Source organism: Eubalaena glacialis, chromosome 5 (genome assembly GCF_028564815.1).
Source record: "Eubalaena glacialis isolate mEubGla1 chromosome 5, mEubGla1.1.hap2.+ XY, whole genome shotgun sequence".
Taxonomy (NCBI): Eukaryota; Metazoa; Chordata; class Mammalia; order Artiodactyla; family Balaenidae; genus Eubalaena; species Eubalaena glacialis.
Genome location: NC_083720.1, coordinates 36,962,493 through 36,981,459, shown reverse-complemented (window position 1 = coordinate 36,981,459; position 18,967 = coordinate 36,962,493). Strand labels below are relative to the sequence as shown.

General features: G+C 52.4%; 1 protein-coding gene across 5 annotated transcripts in view; it reads left to right on the top strand.

Moving 5' to 3' along the window:
- EVC (EvC ciliary complex subunit 1) overlaps positions 1 to 18,967 on the top strand; it is an 82,005-nt gene that overhangs the window by 35,154 nt on the left and 27,884 nt on the right. For all 5 annotated transcript variants that reach the window (XM_061192086.1, XM_061192088.1, XM_061192085.1 and 2 more), the window contains 3 exons: positions 2,127 to 2,343; positions 4,373 to 4,521; positions 7,020 to 7,118. In XM_061192086.1, the coding sequence (XP_061048069.1) occupies positions 2,127 to 2,343; positions 4,373 to 4,521; positions 7,020 to 7,118 (465 nt within the window). The remainder of the gene's footprint in view (positions 1 to 2,126; positions 2,344 to 4,372; positions 4,522 to 7,019; positions 7,119 to 18,967) is intronic.

The window sequence follows — 18,967 nt, the reverse complement described above, 5'->3', positions numbered from 1 at the left end:
AATCAGCTTCTAGGGATGCTTGAGAGAAAGAGGATGCCAGGAGGGATGTGGGGACCTGCTGTACATAATTATGATGACAGCTTGCATTCACGAGCACCTACTATCTTCTGGTTGCTATTTTAAGTGCTTTACCTATTTTAACTTATTTAATGCTCACATCCACTCTGTAAGTCAGGCGTAGGTGAGGACACTGTGCCCAAGGTCATGCAGGTCTGGAGCCAAGTTTGAGCCCGGGCACGTTTGAGGACTGGCTACAGCTCTCAGAGCCAGCAGTGGCCCCTCGCCTCCCATGCAAGTCCCTTTACTCCTCCCACCTTCCATCTGATGCACCTCTGCTCATGCTCGCCTCTCGACTCTACTCCTGTCTTTCCTTGAATATAAATCCAGAGGTTGAGCTGTCACTCTCCAGCCGGGTGGCCTGACCGTGGTATCTTAGAGGTGGCTGCTCTGGGCACCGGGTGCTGTCCCCCATGCCCTGAGCCTCGCTGGATCCCTTGCCGTCCACACCTGCACCGAGCGCTTATCCTCTTGCGCCCTCTAGCGGTCATGGGCCCGCTGATGGCCGTCGGGCTTATGTAGTTGGCAGAGAGGAAAGGTTCAGAGCCTCTGTCCCTGGGCTATTTGGGTGGCGTTCCAGAATAAACCTCAGTGCTCTTGTCCATAACTGGGGGATCATTGTCCTTGCCCTGTTCACACATTGTTCAAACACAGACCAATGCAGTTCAGCAAACAGTGAGGCCCAGGGCTGGTTACCGGGTGTTGCAGGTATGGCCGCTGTCTCAAGGGCTCTCAGTCCAGCCTGGGACTGTCCCTATGCTTAGACAGAGGCACAGGAGCCGCAGAGACGGGAGGAGTGGGCCGTGGAGGTGGAGACGGTCAGGGAAGGTGCCACACAGCGCGTGAGGATGAGCAGGACCTGCCCAGGCAGGGGAGTGAGAGGAGGCCGGGAGGGTGTTCCAGGTGGAGGCCCGTGTGTGCAAAGGCCGGGTGTGCTGGGCAGCCAGGAGCAAGGAGGTGTGTGGGACGAGGCTGGAGACTCGGCCAGGCTTGGTCCTGAAGGGCCTCGTGCACCGTGCCCAGGAGTTTAGACTTGGTTTGAAGGCAGTGACTGCAAGGTTTGGGCCCCAGGATGGCAGAGCCACGTTTGGACCTCAGAAAGGCCCCCTGCCTGCCGTGCGGGGCGGCCAAGTGGGAGGCTGGGAGAGCAGGGACGGCCCTGGGCAGTAGCCCAGGGCGGAAGTGACCAGGGCCTGAGCTGGCCGTGGCTCTGGGCCAGCGGGAAGGAGACGGAGCGGAGGGGTGTGGAGGAGGCAAGGGTGCCGGCGTGGCGGGGAAGAAGGGCGGAGGCGAACTCAGGCCGTCGTGCCGGGGGTCCTGGGGGCCCACCCCTAGGTGGGAAAGGTGTCCTTCTGAGGCGCAGGGCGTGCAGCTTTAACGTGATGCACGTGCTCTCATTCTACAAGGTTCCTGGAGCGGCTGCTCTCTGAGAGGCGGGGACAGGAGATGCAGACCTGCAGGGTCCGCCCCTGCCTCTGGTGGACATTTCCTCCATGGGGGAGGCGTCTTGTCCGAGAGCCGTGTCCTAAGTGAAGGACAGCGTGGTAGGGCAGGCAGGCCTGTTCTAAAGTCTGACGGCTGGGGTCACCCTCCAGGTCAGGCTTACCCGGAAAATCTCTTTAATCCCCAGCACTCAGGTTCCCGGAGGCTCGAAAGCCAAAAGTCCCGCGACCTTTATTGTTTCTCCTAATGTTTCTCCTCCAGGACTGTGGAGGCCCGAGGCCCCGTCGACTGGGGAGGGATGACAATGGGAAAGGGGGACTTTCCTCTTTGGTCGTGTGCATTTATTAAATTCCTCCCCAGAAACGTTAGCCCTCCGTGGCCCACTCACCGAGTACCAAGCGCTTTCCTTGTGTTATGCGGTGTCAGCCTCACCACGTCCCCGTGCGGGACCATTTTGTCCTCATCTGAGGCGCAGACACAAGAAGCTCATGAGAGCAGTTTGGTCTGTGCTCTGCTCACAGGGAGGTGGGGCCCCAGGACCAAGCCCGTGACTGTTTACAGACCCTCATGGCCAAGTGCTGACCCAGGGCGTTCCAGCCCGTTGTCGCCTGTGTTTCTCTTCTTAGGACACCCTGGAGAGGACAATGGGGCGGGCACACGTGGCCAAAACCATTGAGTTCCTGAAGCTGCAGATCCAGGAGGAGACCAGATGCCGCCTGGCCGCCATCTCGCACAGCCTGGAGCTGCTGACCGTCGAGGGGAAGCTGTCGGGGCGGCAGAAGGAGGAGCTGCTGACCCAGCAGCACAAGGCCTTCTGGGAGGAGGCGGAGCGCTTCGGCAGGGGTGAGCGAGTGGGCCAGGCCCGGGCGCCCGGGTACCCCGTGCCGTGCTGCAGGCTGTGTGGGCCAGGGCTGGTGGCGGCACTTGCAGGCGTCGGGAGCAGCTCCCGTGAGACTAGCACAGGCTGCCATGCCAGGTCACCTCCTGGGGTCCGGGATTGCCCGCTCCACATCGTCGTCAGTGATTCAGGCTGGCAGAGAAGCACCCGGAACATGCAGAGGGCAAAGGAGGCGGGAACGCCCAGAAGCCCTGCATGTGTCACGGGGCCCGGCGCAGCTGCAGGTAGGTGAGCGTGGACAGGGGTCAGTCACGTGGGGCAGGAGAGGGAACCCAGCGTGGCTGTTTCCCACATGCTACTGCTCCCGGGCCCGACCCTGGGAGATGGGCAGATCAGGGCTCAAGACATCAAGGGCATCTGGGACTTAGTCCAGGTCACACCGCTGGTGGGACCTGCAAGAGGAAACCCAGGTGTTTCACCTGCAGGAGGTGACCACGTGGAAAACTTTCTGTTGGCTGGAACTTTGGACCATGTAGAATCTGAATGCATCTGGCCTTGGGGGTCACCACACACAGTGGTCTGGGGTTTATCAGTGGGAAGAGAGTGGCTGGGATGAGAGGGTGAAGCAGCCCCCTAGGTGGGGCTCTGTTGAACTTGGACAAGATGGAGGAGACAAGGAGACAGTCAGGGGTGGAGGGAGGACCCTAGGCAGAGGGAGGACTCCAGTCTCTCCTGGCCACCTGGCCACACTCTTTTCTTTGGTGCTAGAGGCTAAACAGATTCTCAGGTCAAACCTAAGGAAGTGTGCCTGCGTTAGGGCAAGTGCAGAAAGAGGTATGATGTGTGTGTGTGGCGGTGGGGATGGTGTGAGATGCTGAAACCAACGCTTCCAAGGACTGCAGACCCCTCGTCGCCAGGCCCTCACTTGCTTCAACAGCTTCTTTGCTCAGCACCTCCCCCAAAACCCAAGTGAACAGAATCTGGCCAACCTCTTCCTTGGCTCTACTCCCAGGAGCCTTCTCTGGGGTCCCACGCTGCCTGTACCCCCTCTTCCTTCTCCCCCTCCCACTCCTCCCCCCCCGCCCACCGACCCGGCCCTCATGCAGCATAATTTCTTCTCCTTCTGCATTCCTCGTCTTCCCTGGACCATGAGCATCTTGAGAGCTGGGCTGGGTTCTGCTCACTGGTAGACCCCAGTTCCTGGCCCTGTACTTGGCACATTGCTGGGGCCGAATGACGTGGGTGGGCTGAGGGGTGGTTTTAGACCCCGCCCCTTTCTCCCCAAGTTCACCTTCCCCTGCCACAGGGGGCCTTGCCCTTGGGTTCACCCTCCTTCTCTTCTGCTGATCTAATAACTCACCCTGGCAGTTTTTATTTATTTATTTATTTATTTATGGCTGTGTTGGGTCTTCGTTTCTGTGCGAGGGCTTTCTCTAGTTGCGGCAAGTGGGGGCCACTCTTCATCGCGGTGTGCGGGCCTCTCACTATCGCGGCCTCTCTTGTTGCAGAGCACAGGCTCCAGACGCGCAGGCTCAGTAGTTGTGGCTCACGGGCCTAGTTGCTCCGCGGCATGTGGGATCTTCCCAGACCAGGGCTCGAACCCGTGTCCCCTGCATTGGCAGGCAGATTCTCAACCACTGCGCCACCAGGGAAGCCCTGGCAGTTTTTGAATCTCGACTCCAGTCTGACATGTCACTATCTTCCTGAAGACTCAGGCTCTCTGTACCCTGTGTCACCTGTCCCTCCGTCTGCCACCTACCCCTCCCTCACACTCTTTTCTCCGGGAAAATACCCCTTTGTTTACTTCTTGGTCAGGTTGGCCGGCCGCCCTGCACAGCAGTTACATAAAACCTCTTATGTTGCTCGGGGCCCTGAAGGGCTTCTAATACCAGCCTTTTGGAAGCACGTACACCTGAATGATAAAACCAGAATAAAAAGGGGACTTGCCCCAGAGTTTCTGACCCTCCACGTGCTGGCAGAAGCAGCCAGTGGAGGTTTTGCCGGGGGAGCAACCTTGTTTTATTTCAATTTCAGAGTTTGTCCAGCGAGGCAGAGACCTGGTCAAGGCCTCACTGGTTCACCAGGCGGAGGGGATGGCAAGGCTCACGCTGGCCCAACAAAAGGAACAGAGGAGCTTCCTGGCCACGGCGCCGCAGACCGCCGACCCCGAGGAGTTCCTGCAGGTGACCTGCTCCTGACTTGCTCCCACGTCCGCGGACACAGCCGTCCCAGGAAGCCACGCGGGTTGATCAGGGTGGCAGGAGGGGTCTCGGCCCCCCGCTACCGTGCTTGGGAAGCCAGAGGCTTTGGCATCTGCCAGACAGGAGGTCTCTCCTCGCCTCCCACCTGTCAGCCCAGTGACCTTAGCCAGCTCCTTTGAGCTCTGCATCCCTAGCTTCCTCGTCTGTAAGCCAGTGGCTCGAGCAGCACCGCCCTCACTGGGACGATGGAAAGATGGTGGGAGGGGCCGTGGAGAGGGCTTCACACAGATGGCACAGGGCAAGGGCCCAACCTGCGATGCAGACCAGCGTGCGCTGTCCCCAGAGGGGACAGGCACGTCCTGGATGTAAGGCAGGCTGTCACACAGGGATGGGCTCCCTCGCTGGGTCAGGTGGCAAGTCAGGGGAGGACCCTGCATGTGGGGCTGAGCAGGCAGGACCAGGGATGTGGCCAAGCTAGACAACGCTCGTGGTCTTGACTGGGAAAAAGACAAGGAGACCGGCTGGAGGGCAGGAAGCAAGGTGTCACCCTGCTTGAGGGATAGCAAGTGAGCTGGCGCCAGCACAGTCTGCAAGGACCAGGGCTTGCACTTCGCAGAGAGAGAGCAGGACTCTGCCTCAGTGTTTCCCTGTTGGTGGAGGTGGGGCGGGGACAGGCAGGGCTGCTTGTCAGTGGCCGTCCCGCAGGGTTGTTCAGCATTTGGGTGCTGAGGCAGCAGGACCGGGGTTTGGATGCTGACTCTGCCGCTGTGTCTGAGTGACCTTGCTAACCCTCTGGCCTCCTCATCTGTGCAATGGGAATAATAGCACCCACCTTGCCGGGTTGTTAAGACTCAGCCAGACCAGTAAGGGGCAGCCGTGGCCTGACTGTTTCTCTGGGTCCTTCTGCCCTGTGCTAGCATTTGCTTGTCTCAGCTCTGCCGAGGGGATGGCAGGACTGTAGCTGGGTCCAGGCTCAGCCCAGAGCCCAGACACATGCCCTCCTTGGGGGCCAGCATGGTGGCAGCGGCTATACCCCAGTGAGAAGCCAGCGTCCAGAACAGAGGAGAGGTCTTCACGTCCCTGGTTCCCTGGTCCAGTGCCCTTCCCCGCCCACAGAGCCTCCTCCCAGGGCCCACGCCTGGGGTTTCTGGGGTTTGTCATACCGTGGGGTGGGGGGCTGTTTCTGTCTTTAAGAAGATCCATTTGAAATGAGAGTGAAAAGATAACGATTATACAGCAGTTTGTTACTCTGAGATTTGTAGGCCCTTCTCTCTGACATCACATTGCTCAGTGCAAGTCCTGAGTGTGGAGATGGTGACAGCGTCAGCTCTGCAACCCAGGACTTCAGCACAGCCAGGACCTGGTGCTCAGGAAACCTGGTGCTCAGGAAACATGGGACCAAGGAGGGAAGGGTTGAGCGCATGCATGCATGCATGCATGAAGGAATGAGGGAATGACTGAATGAACGAATTAATCAATGAATGATGGATGGAAGAACAAAGGAACACATAATTGAAGGAACAAAGAAATGAATGAAGAACCAACAAATGAAAGAAGAGTCAAACAAATGAATGAAGAAGTGAAGGAAAGAATGAATGAACACATGAACGAATGGATGGATGGATGATGGATACAAAAGGACAAATAATTGAATGAATGAACAAACAACAAAAAAGTGATTGAATGAACAAGGAACTGATGAATGAGCATAGACTTTGGCACCACGCGCAGCCCCTCCCTCTCTGGTCCCTGCCCCTCCCTCTCAGCTTCCCTCCCGCTCTGCCACCACCAAGGCCAGACGGTTCTAACTGCCTGTCCATTGCTGTTGCTCCTTGAGCTGGGATTGTGTTGGCTCCCCATCTTCCTTCCAGGGACCCCTCCTTGTCCTTCAAGACTCAGCTTACTCATTTCCCCCCTGGGGCCTCTTCCCCTACAGCTGCCCCCTAAGAGGAGTCCACCCTCTGGGGTTTTGCCTTGCGGTGCCTTCTGACTGTGTCTGGGGCATCTGGTCCTCGCCTCCCTGTCACTCTGCTGGGCTCCTCGAGGTCCACGTGGTCAGAGCCGAGTCTGGCTGGCCACTGACCGCAATGACCTCCAGTGGCCCTGCTAGGCCTCGGGCTCCGCTGGGTGGGCCTCCCAGGGCCTGGCTGGTGGTCCCCAGCAACTGAAATCAGAAAATGATGTCTGGGTGGCTTGTGGCCAGGAGAGAAGGGTGACGGGGGTGCTGGTCACACCTTCTCCTGCTGGGTACACAGACAGAATCACAGTCTGTGGTTTTCCTGGAGGTCGGATTCACTGGTCCCGGCCTCAGCCACAACTCACAAGCCATGAAAGTCACACACATCCCTGTGCCTCAATTTCCTTGTGTATAAATTGGGGTGAACATCCTTCTAACCTGAGAGGCGGGGTCAGTTGAGGAGGTTTTTCTGGGAAAAATATCAGCATTTTCCTACCAGATTCTGCTCCTGTTTTACTCACAGGTTTATCACGAGGTCCTGGAGAGGCAGAGGCTGATTCGGAGTGACCTGGAGGAAGAGGAGAATGTCAGAGCCGCCAAGGCCGTGGCCACGCTCTGCCAGGTAGGTGGTTTCCAGGCGATACTGGCAGGAAAACCTCAGGATCCGGGCATGTGTGAGAACCTCACATCCTCCTGGGCCGGGGACCCCGAGACCCTCTTTGGCAGAAACCAGGGAGGGAGGTTGGTCCAGGTCACATCTGAGGCCCCTTCCATTTCTGAGGTGCTCGGGACCCTCACCTCCAAATGTCCCTAGAGGCAAAGGTCTTTGGAAGTCAGCTCACCCAGGATGAAAATAGGCCAGCGTTTGTGGGCGGCATGAGTGTAGAGCGGTGATGAGGAAGGAGGGTTGGGCTTGAAACGGAGGCCTAAGTTCCAGTGCTGGTGCCACCTCTTTCTCCCTGGGCAACCTCGTGCGGCTCTGGAATGACGGCTGGCTTTGAGAGGACGGGAGAGAGCACCCGAGCCCTCCAAAGCCAGAGGGGCTCCCGGGATATGACAATGACCGAGACAGGCAGAGCTCCTGCCCCAGGCAGGACCCAGAGCTGCTGGGAAGGTGGAATGTGGCCCCGGTCAAGAAGGAAGGTGACAAGTGCCACCGTGGTGGGGAGCACCCTGGAGAAGGTTCACCTGGACCCAGAGTGCCTGTGTCTGTGTCCTGGCTCTCCTCCCTCCTCGCCGTGCGGCTTCCAGAACATTACTTGGCCTCTCTAGTTCTCAGTTTCCCCATCTGTGAAATGGGGCCAGTGATGCCCAGCTTCATGGTGGTGGTGTGAACACCGAATGCACGTGAGGCCCTTGGACAGCAGCTTGCACCTGGGACATGCCCAATCCGAATTGGCTGCCCTTACAACATCCCTGCTGACGGGTGCAGAGAGGAGGGTTGAGAGACATAGGGGTGAAGGTGAGGTCAAGGACGGCCATCCGCTGGAGGTGATGCCTGACATGGGCTTTGAAGCAGGAGGTGGGCTCGAAGTGGACCAGGAGTCAGGGGGCAGCCCAGACAGGACATGAGGAAGGACAGGGAGTGCAGCCCCTCGTCATCATGGCGACTGTGTGGGGTTCAATGGTGTCTGTATGAGTTTTCAGAGGCTGCCATATCAAAGTACCGCAGCCTGTGCCTTAAACACAGACATTTATTTTCTCACTGTTCCGGAGGCTGGAAGTCCAAGATCAAGGTATCATCTAGGTTGGGTTCTAGTGAGGCCTCTCTTCCTGGCTTGGAGATGGCTGCCTTCTCACTGTGTCCTCGCATGGCAGAGAGAGAGCTTGGGTGTCTCTTCCTCTTACAAGGACACCAGTCCTATCAGGTTAGGACCTCACCCTGTGACCTTGCTTAAGCTTAATTATCTCCTTAAAGGCCCTATCTCCAGATATAGTCACATTGGGGGTTAGGGCTTTAGCATATGAATTTTGGAGGGACATAATTCAGTCCATAATAGTGTACCTCAAATTTCATGTCCACCAGGAACCTCAGAATGTGAACTTATGTGGAAATAGGGGGGGCTTTGCAGATGTGATTAGTTAAGAATAGATCATTCTGGATTAGCATGGGCCCTAAATCTAATGACTGGTGTCCTTATGAGAAAGTCATTGTGAAGACAAGACACACAGGGAGGTGGCCATGTGAAGACAGAGGCAGAGACTGGGGTGATGTGGCCACAAGCCAAGGAACACCTGGAGCCTCCAGAAGCCAGAAGGGGCAAGAAGGATCCCCCCAGAGCCTCCAGAGGTAGCTGACACCTTGATTTCTGACTTCTGGCCTCTATAGCTGTGAGAGAATAGATTTCTGTAGTTTTGGCTACCCAGGAAACTGATATAGGAGCCAGTCTTGTTCAGAGCCAGCCACTGTTGTAAGTGCTTTCTGAGTATTTGATCATTTTATCCTTATGAGAATCCTGTGAGGCAGAAACTGCATTTTCCTTCCTTCACAGATGAGGAGCCAGGAAGGATTTTCTTGAGAAAAGTGCAGGGTGGGATTCAACTTGTCAAAGCCCCAGGTTCCCAGGCAGGAAAGAAACAACACCATGCCCTGGGGGGGGGAGTCAGGACTCAAATCCCTGGGCTGGGAGTGAGCATACTGAATTCCAGTCCCCTTCTGGGTACTAACATGCTGTGTGACCTTGAATTGGTTACATAATCTCTCTGTGCTGACCCAACCATCCTGCTCAAATCCTACAGCCAACAAGCAGAGAGATGGGATCTAAAGTAAGTCTCTCTAACCTTAGTGCTGATGTCCTCGCCATGACCCATGCTGCTGAGCGTGGGCTGTGAATACCGCAGTGAGGACAGGTTCTGGATTCAGATGGCCTGGGGTCCAATCCCAGCCCAGCCATTGACCAGCTGTGTGGTCGGCAGCAGGTTATCTAACTTGTACCTCAGTTTCCTCTGATGCACAGCAGAGTCTGAGGACCGCTGCCTTGGGGGGATGGGGTGAGAGTCCAATGGACTAAGGCTCATGGGCAGATGCCACTGATGATGCGCCCCAGCAGGGGACAGTGTCCAGCAGGCTGACACTTCCTCCTTTGAGCTGCAATTGGAGTCTAAAGTCTTGGTCAACTAAATGCCACTTTCCTCCTCCACAAGCAAAGATAAAACACTGATCACTGCTACAAGGAGGAAATATATGTGGAAGTGCCGGGCCAGTCTCAGTGGGTGGCAGTGAATACATCATTTTCAGTAAAGATTTGATGATGCTGATGTGACCACAGCTTCATGCCCCAGCAACGTCCTTAGGATATTGTACACTTGGCTTACCGTGGCTGGTCTGGCTGCCAGCCCATTGAAGTGTGGGCCAAGGAAGTAAAGATGCCCTTGTTTCTAGCATCAGGAGAGCCCAGCAGGTGTGAGTGAGGGGTGATGGCTGCTGGAGTCTCTGTCTCGGAAGCAGGCAGTTGGAAATGCCCTGCATGAGGAGGGGTCGGGCAAGGTGAAGGGGGGCCAGCAGTTCTGTGCATCTGTGCAGGTGCTTTTGAAAGAAATGGCCCAAGGCCTGTGCCAGCTTCTCTCCCAGAGTCAGTGCAGAGCTCTTTCCTATGACTCACGTCGTCATTGCACATCAGGCCCTCTGGTACCAGATAACTTTGGTTTATTTTACATCCCTTAGTTGTGGAAATCATTGCCTTGGGTATTGGAAACTGCTTTATCTGATATTTCCAAAAGGTGGAGGTTGAAATCCTCTGGTGTGGTAGAAAGAAGCCAATTGGAAGATTGGATTGCTTGGCAAGGACATTCCCGGGTGGGCGCCCAACATTCCTGGGTGGGCGACCTTGGGCAAGAGCCTTAACTGCTCCAAACCCATTTCCTTATCTGCGAGATGGAGACAGAGAGCCTGTTGACCATTATGGCAGTGCAGGAGGACAGGGCTGAGGGCCTCACGTGGCAGGTACTCAGTTAACACCTCCCCTTCTGCCCCGTCACTGAGCGTGTTGAGCAGGAGGCCTTGAGCCCAGGGGTGGTGAGCATGACTCTGGATCCAGGGCCTGGGGGAGAGCGTGGCTTCCTCGCCGACCAGCTGTAAGCTTGTGAGCCTGTTAGTTCATTCGTTCAATGAATACTATCGAGCACTGCTTTGTGCAACCCCCAGTCTCAGCACCGGGGCCTCAGCAGTGAACCAAACAGATAAAGTGCTTATTTTTGTGGAGCTGGAGAGGCAGCAACACACGTGGGGTTCCAGCAGCCGCAGCAGCAAGGAGGCCAGTGTGGCAGCTCTGGGGGAAGGGGAGACAGGTACGGGCTAAGGTCAGAGTCTTGTAGGTCCTTGCAGTCCATCCGAAGACGTTTGCATTGACTTCTGAGTGAGATGGGAAATTGCCGGCATGTTTTGAGTAGGGAAATGACTTGCCTTAGGTTCCCAAGGATCCCTCTGGATTCTGTATGGAGGATGGACTGTAGGGGGCAAAAGTGGAAGCAGGGAGGCCTGGGGAGGCATCGCAGTGGTCCAGGCAAGAGATGCTGGGGGCCTGGGCCAGGATGGTGCGGGTGAGGATGGTGAGGAGGCCTGGGATTGGGGTCTGTTTTGATGGTCAGTATCTGGGTCTCCTCTTAAAATGGGGATGGTCACTATCTGGGTCTTCATATGGCTGTTCAGAGGTTTGAATAAGTTCCCACATGCAAAGCATATAGGAGAGTGTGAGGCACACAGTGAGTGCTGAAATCTGTTATCACGATCCTGGTTGTTATCACTCACCGTCTAAGAAGGTGTGTCTGCACAGAGTACACTCATGAGGTAACCTGCCTTGCAGTCTGGCTGGCTCCTTCCCAGACCTGGTCACACAGAGGCATAATTCTCCCCTTTCTTTGGGCACTGATCATGATATCATAGGCACGGCGGCTGTGAGATAAATTTGATCACCACCTAACGGTTCTCAGGCTGCAGAGAAAAGTGCATTTTTCTAAATTCCCACTGTCTCTTGGCCTCTAAACAAACAGTGAATTCTCATTTTGACTGAGATAGATGCCACTAAATTACACGTCTCGGTGCCTTCTAGAGAGATTCCTGAAATGAGCCCAGAGTCTTCCTGATAATGACAGGCGCAGAGCTGAGTTTGCCGCTGTTGCATCACAGGGTGCCCCGGAGACCTGCTTGTTTATTTGTTCATTTCTGACTGTCCTCCCCCTACTGTTTCTCCTGAAGGGCTCCTGGGGGAGTAGGGTGATAACAGCCCTGCCAAGGTCAGCCGTCTCAGCTTCAGAATCTCATGGGAAGTTAGGGCTGAGGAAAATAAGAGAAAAAGTGAAACTCTGTCCTCAAAGAAGGCAGGAATAATAGTGATAGGCACTCATGAAGTGTTTGGGAGTAGCCCCCAAGACCACCCTCGCTTCTGATACCAAATGCAAGTCCAGAGGTCCCCAAGACCACCCTCAGGTTCTGCAGTTCTCTAGAAGGACTCACACTGAAAGCTGTTCTACTCATGGTTATGGTTTATTACAGCAAAAGGATACAGATTTAAGTCAGCCAAGAGAAGAGGCACATGGGCAGAGTCTAGAGTTCTAAACGCAAAGCTCCCAGTTATCCTGTCCTGGTGGAGTCGTGGACAGTGCTAACTTCTCCTGGGAACAGTGTGTGGCGTTACACACCGAGCATTGCCATCCAGGGAAGCTCACCCAAGCCTTAGTGTCCACAGTTCTTATTGGGGCTCAGTCACATGGATGTGGTGGACCACCAACGTGGCTGACCTTAAGCCCCAGCCCCTCTAGAGGTGGAGCTGATGCCACATGGCCCAAGGGCCCCACCCTAAATCACATCATGGTCATAGATTGTCTGAAGCTGCCCAAGGTTCCCAGGTAGATAGAGACCCTCTTATCAGGCGGGACATTCCAAGAACTTAGAAGTCACTTCCCAAGAACCGTGGACCAAGGCCAGGCCTCTCTTTCAGCAAGGTCAGTTCTTCACAGCACTGAAAGGTTAAAATATTTTATTCAAGGTCACACAGCTGGGGGCCTGGGATACAGGCCCAGGGCTGTAACATTCAGGTGGGGAGGAGTGATTTGGTGGACAAGAGGAAGGCGGGGGCGTGGAGTCCTTGCCGGGAGGGCTGCGGTGTGTTCTGCAGAATCCAGCTGGGGATGACACATTACAGGCAATCAGTCAACACTGATGAGTAAACGAATGGGTGAATCAATGCATCAGTGAATATATCAATCAACTGAAACATTGGCATCCTGAAGATGGTGTGTTATTGCTGATAGAACAAACTACCACAACTTAAACTTAAAAACAATGAAAGTTATTACCTTACATTTCTGGAGGTCAGAAGTCCAAAATGGGTTTTAGTGGGCTGAAATGAAGGTATCTGCGGGGCTGGTTCCTTCTGGAGGCTCCAGGGAAGAATTCGTGTCCTTGCCTTCTCCAGCTTCTAGAGGTGCCTGCATTGCTTGGCTTGTGGCCTCTTCCTCCATCTCCAAGCCACAGCCGTGCTCCTCCTGCCTCTGCTTCCATCCTACCTCTCCTTTCACTCTGACTGCCTGCCTCTCTCTTTCATTTACAAGGACCCTTATAATTATGTGGGAGCCACCTAGATAGCCCGGGATAATCTCATCTCAGGATCCTTGGTTTTCACTTAGTCCTTTAATCACATCCACAAAATCCCTGACTGTGTGGCACATTAAAAGGTTTCAGGGATTAGAACATGGACATCTTGGGGAGCCATTATTTTGCCTATCACAGGTGGGAAACAGTAAGTTTCCAAAGAGTAGAAGAAACTAAGTTTGGGAGAAATACCAAAACAATGATTTGGGGGCAGTGTTCTATTGGAAGTAGATCTTGAGAAGGAAATTGACAAGTGTAGGCACCATACGGCTCCTGTCACTGGAAAGAAGATTTCCCTGGGTGCTATAGAGGGTGAGTCAATTCCATGGTCCTTTGTCAAGGTTAAAGTGTGATAAATCATCACTAAGGTATGACAAGTCTGAGAAAGATAGACTGTCATGCTTACGTCTACTTTACTGTAGCAAGCTATGGGAACTTGGCTTTTTGTTTTATTTTAACAAGACTAGTAGAGTTATTAATTTATGTTTTCTTTATGTACAGAAGTAAAACTTGCCAATGCCCTCAGGGTACCACATGCTACCTGATTATACCTCTCCCTCCTTTTAGTAATTTTCACAATCAGCTCACCTCCCTGCAAAGAGGTGCAAAACTGCAAAGGAGAGAAGAGTCACCCAGGAATCAGACAGGCCAGGTTGTGGGCCTGATTCAGCTGTGTACCAGCTATGCCGCCTGGTCCATATCATTTAACCTCTCTGATGTAGGAATTCTTAGCTGCCTTCTTTGTAGATTGACCATATGAAAGAACCCACTTAATACCCCAGAATGCCACCCATAGCTCTCTGGATAAAGTCCAACATCCTTAACCTGGCCATGGTGACCACCATGAAGTGGTGGCCAATGAAGTGCTCACATGGCCTGACCCATGAGACCCATCTGACTTGGCCCAAAGGCCAACCTAGTCTGGTCCACGAGACCCACCCAACCTGGCCCATAAGGCCCCCTGACCTAGCCCACGAGGCTCATGTGACACAGCCCACTCAGCACTTGTCTGGAGGCATGTCCCTTGCTCCCTGCCTTCCAGCCAACCTCAGACATCCCTCAGCTCCCCAGAGGTGCCCCAGTCCCTCCTGCCACAGTGCCTTTGCATGTGCTCTTCTGCTGCCTGAAATACCGTTCCCTCCATCCCCTCAGTTTGGCTTGTTCTCATCTTGTCTCAGCTTACATGTCACTTCTTCAGGGAGCCCTTCTCCAACTCCTCCTCAGATCCGTTAGATTCCCTGTCTGTCCCTAGGGCTCCCAGCCTCCCTGCCATCACACTTGCCATAGGATATTGTGAGTTCCTGTGCGATGTCTGCCCCCTCACTGGGGGTGCGTTCTCTAAAGTCAGGGTCCACGTCAGCTTTGTTCACCCAGTGGTCCTGGCACAGAGCCTTCCTGCAGTAGGTGCTCAAGAGACATTTGCAGGATGAACCCGTGAAGGCTGTGAGGATATGACACCTTTACACCAGAGCTTTCACCTTTAGGACCCCTTCTGTCTGGTGTGGTATCACATAATTATGACCAGAGTAATGCTGTGCAACAAGATACCTCAAAACCCTGTTGCTGAAAATGACAGTGATTTATCCCCAGGGTCTGTGCATCAGCTGGTGGTTGGCTGATCTAGGCGTGACTAACACAACTTGGCCACGCACACAACTGTCTCTACTCTCCTAGGACCAGTGGGCTGGCCTGGGAATGTTCTCCTCATAGTGATGACAGGGGTCTAGCCTCCAATCTAGCCCATTTCACCTCCACCTCATTCTATTGACCAACGCAAGTCACATGACTGACCCGAAGTTAAAGGGTTGGGGAGGTACTTCCCACTCCCTGTGGGAAGGCATGCAAGGTTATGTGGCAAAGGGCATGGCTCTGGGGGAGAGGAAGATCTGGAGCCACTGTGCCCATCCACGCACATGTCTCCTGTGTCTCATGTCCTCAGGAAGCAGGTATCATTTTCCTCCTCTGTTGGGTGAAGCCCCAGAGAGGAAGAGAGTCGCCCCTGGTCACACTGCTGGCAAGTGACCCAGTGCAGGTGGGTTCCCAGGCTCCTGACCCTTGATCCAACCTACTTCCAGTTTTGTGGGTTTTTTTAACATCTTTATTGGAGTATAATTGCTTTACAATGTTGTGTTAGTTTCTGCTGTATAACAAAGTGAATCAGCTATACATATACATATATCCCCATATCCCCTCCCTCTTGCGTCTCCCTCGCACCCTCCCTATCCCACCCCTCTAGGTGGTCACAAAGCACGGAGCTGATCTCCCTGTGCTATGCGGCTGCTTCCCACGAGCTATCTATTTTGCATTTGGTAGTATATATAAGTCCATGCCACTCTCTCACTTCGTCCCAGCTTCCCCTTCCTGTTTTTAAGAGACCCAATTTCACCTGTGCTCTCAGCACTGCTCTGTCCCAGGATCCTGTGCACACCTCACTCTGAAGCAGTTAACTGCACATCTTCAAAACTGTCAGGGTGCGGTCCCTGCAGGGGAACATTTCTGGTTCCTGTGATGAACCGGAAACTCACAGGGAGCCGGGCCGTGTCCATGGGATCCTGGAAGTACATGTTTTATTCACACAGTCAGCACTCACCCTCATCAGTACATCTTCAGACCTGGCCACATCCGCGCCTTGTGTGAGCTCCTTCACGGGTGCGGGCTGCCAGGTCCTGACTCCTCCGCATGGCATTGAGCTCCCTGCCCCCGGAAGGCTGACCCCCTGCTGCTCCTCTGCTTCCACACATCCCGTGCTCCCGCCCACTGGTCCACCTGGCTTTCTCCCAAGGGCACCTGCCCACCTCTGCTGGGAACGCCCCCTTCCCTTCCCTCTCTCCTCCCCACCCTGCAAGCAAATGGAAACACAAACTGCCTTTTCTCCAAAATGCTCTGTTCCTGGAATAAAAATAGCAACAGGTAACATTTATTGAGAGCCACACGCTAACTTTTCCCAACCTCTCTGGAATGATAGTAGCCAGTGTTTATGAAGCATTTGCTCTGTGCTGTGTGCTGTATCTAATCCTGACAATCAGCCCTCAAGGCAGATGCTGTCTTTACAGATGTAGTTTGTGTCTTATCCCTTTTGCAGGTATGAAAACTGAGACTCCTTTTCAAATGTTTCAGAATATGTGCCCTTCCCCTGCCCCAGTCCTTTCTCTGCAAGAAGCCTGGAGAGGACACTGGATCCTCTGGGTCAGGCTGCAGAGGTGGAAACCTGAGTGAAGGACGAGTCAGGGTGAAATGCCGCCCTAGCTTGGGTTCTGTGTGCTTCTATTTGAGGAAAAGTGCAGGGCTGAGGCCCAGGGCCAGCCTCTCCCCTGACCAGCGTCCCCCTGCTGTCCGACCCCTCACACACGCTGAGAGAGAAGAACACAGATTAATTCCTGTTCTATTTCAGGCACAGAATAAATCAGCATCTCCCAACGAAACGTGTCAGCGTTAAGTGGGAACGATGTGTTTTATGGCCTATCAGAGCACGTGCGATGATGCAGATGTGTCTCTGTCCAGGGAGCAGACAGAATCCAGCACATTTTTTATTAGAAAGAGCCTCGACTAATGGACCATGTAGCTTTTACAGAGTTCACCTTTCTTGAATTTGCAAACAGCGTATTTTTGCAGTTTGACAATCATGAACAAAAAAGAAAAAGGTGTGTCTTAGTATCCCCAACTGCTGCTATGGAAGGATAGATTCCAACATAGGAGAATCAATTTTTAAAATCTGTCTCCTAGCAGAAAATTCCAGAGGCTGGAAGAAAATGTAAATCACTCCCATTTTATTAAACCATTTTTATTGTGAAATGTAATAGACACAAATAAATGGATAACACATAACCTTATGGATTAACAAATGACTGTTAAAAATACATCTCTGTAACTCCCATCCAGATCAAGAAAGAGATCATGACCAGGACGTCTGAAGCCCCCTCACACCTCCTCTCAATCCCAATCCACTCCCTGCTCACAAAACAATATTAAGAAAAATCAATAAGACCTAAATAAATGTAAAGATACACCATGTTTCCGGATTGGAAGATTTGATATTGTAAAGATGTTCATCCTCACCAAATTGATCTATAAATTCAAAATGCTAATCAAATTGGTGGCTATTAGTTATGGAGGATATGGACTGAAGCTACACATACACACAGCCCAACAATTCTGCTCCTTGGCATATGTTTCTCTTGGGCATATGCTCCTTGGCATATGCCCAAGAGAAACAGGCACACAGGTGTATCAAACAGCATCCACAAGAAAGTTCACATCAGCAGAATGTGTAATAGTCTAAAATAAGATGCCACACAAATGTCCCTCAACAGTAGAATGGATAAATAGTGGTGTATTTATACAGTGAAGTACTACAGACCAGTGAGGAAGAATGAACTACTGTTTCACACGACAACACAGAGGAATCTCACAAGGACATATAAAGTTGAGATACGCAAACCTAACATGCTATATGATTCCATTTACATAAAAGCAGGACCTTTGTAGTTTCTACCCTCAGGTATAATGTTTGCTATAGTTTTTTTTTTTTTTCTGATTAAGTTTCCTTCCATTTCCTATTTTGCTAAGAGTGTTTCTTCTGCATGGAAATTAAATTTTGTGAAGTACTTTTTTCTTCATTTATTCACATAATCATTATGATGCTTTTCGGCTTTATTTTGTTAATGTGACAAATTGCATTGATTTGGGTAATGCCATTAAGTGCATACAAATTTAGAACCTTTACATCTTTCTGATGAATTAAACCTTTTGGTGCTATGAACTGATCCCCTTTCTCTCTAGAAGAGCTTTTTTTCTTAAAAACTATTTGATCTACTTTTTTTTTTAATTTATTTATTTTTATTTTTGGCTGTGTTGGGTCTTCGTTGCTGTGTGCAGGCTTTCTCTAGTTGCGGCAAGCGGGGCTACTCTTCGTTGCGGTGCGCGGGCTTCCCATTGTGGTGGCTTCTCTTGCTGCGGAGCACAGGCTCTAGGCGCGCGGGCTTCAGTAGTTGTGGCACGCGGGCTCTAGAGCACAGGCTCAGTATTTATAGCACACGGGCTTAGTTGCTTCACGGTATGTGGGATCCTCCGGGTCTGGGGATCGAACTCGTGTCCCCTGCATTGGCAGGCAGATTCTTAACCACTGCGCCACCAGGGAAGCCCTTTATCTACTATTAATGTCACAAAAAGTGACCCTGTGTTTATTAGGTGCTGCTTATACTCTCATCCATTCTTTGTTTAAAAAAATTACGTAAGAGCATCATGGTTAGATCATGGGTGCAGGAGCCTGACCACCAGGGCACTGTGTATGAACTGATGCGATTTACTTAACCTCTCTTTTACATGTACAGATAAAGCCTCAGTTTCCTCATCTGTAAATTTCTTTCATCAGTTTTGAGAAATTTCTCAGCCATTATCACTTCAAATAGGACTTCTGCCTGGACTCTCCCTTCTTTCCTTCAGGGACTCCAATTAAACATTTTGGACTTTCTCACTGTATCTTTTAGCCTTTATCTTCTCCTCCATATTTTCCATCCCTTTGTCTCTCTTTACTTTGTTCTGGATTTTCTCCTGATCTTTCTTCCAGTACTAATTCTCTCTCCAGCTGCATCTAAACTGCAATGAAACCTATACATTGGGTTCGTATTATTGAACAGTGTTTGTAAATTCTAGAAATTCTGACATTATTTTAAACTAAGTAGCGTTACTTTTTATAATTTCTAGCTCTTTGCTTTAAGGTTTAAGAGTGGCTTTTAACGTCATGAGCATGGTAAGCATCAATCCTTTAAAGTCCTTGTCTTCTAATTACACTCTCCGGACTACCTGTGGGTTGGTTTTTCATGTCTGTTGTTTGTGTAGGTCTTTGGTCGTATTCTTATCTCCTTGTGTACCTGTTTATTTTT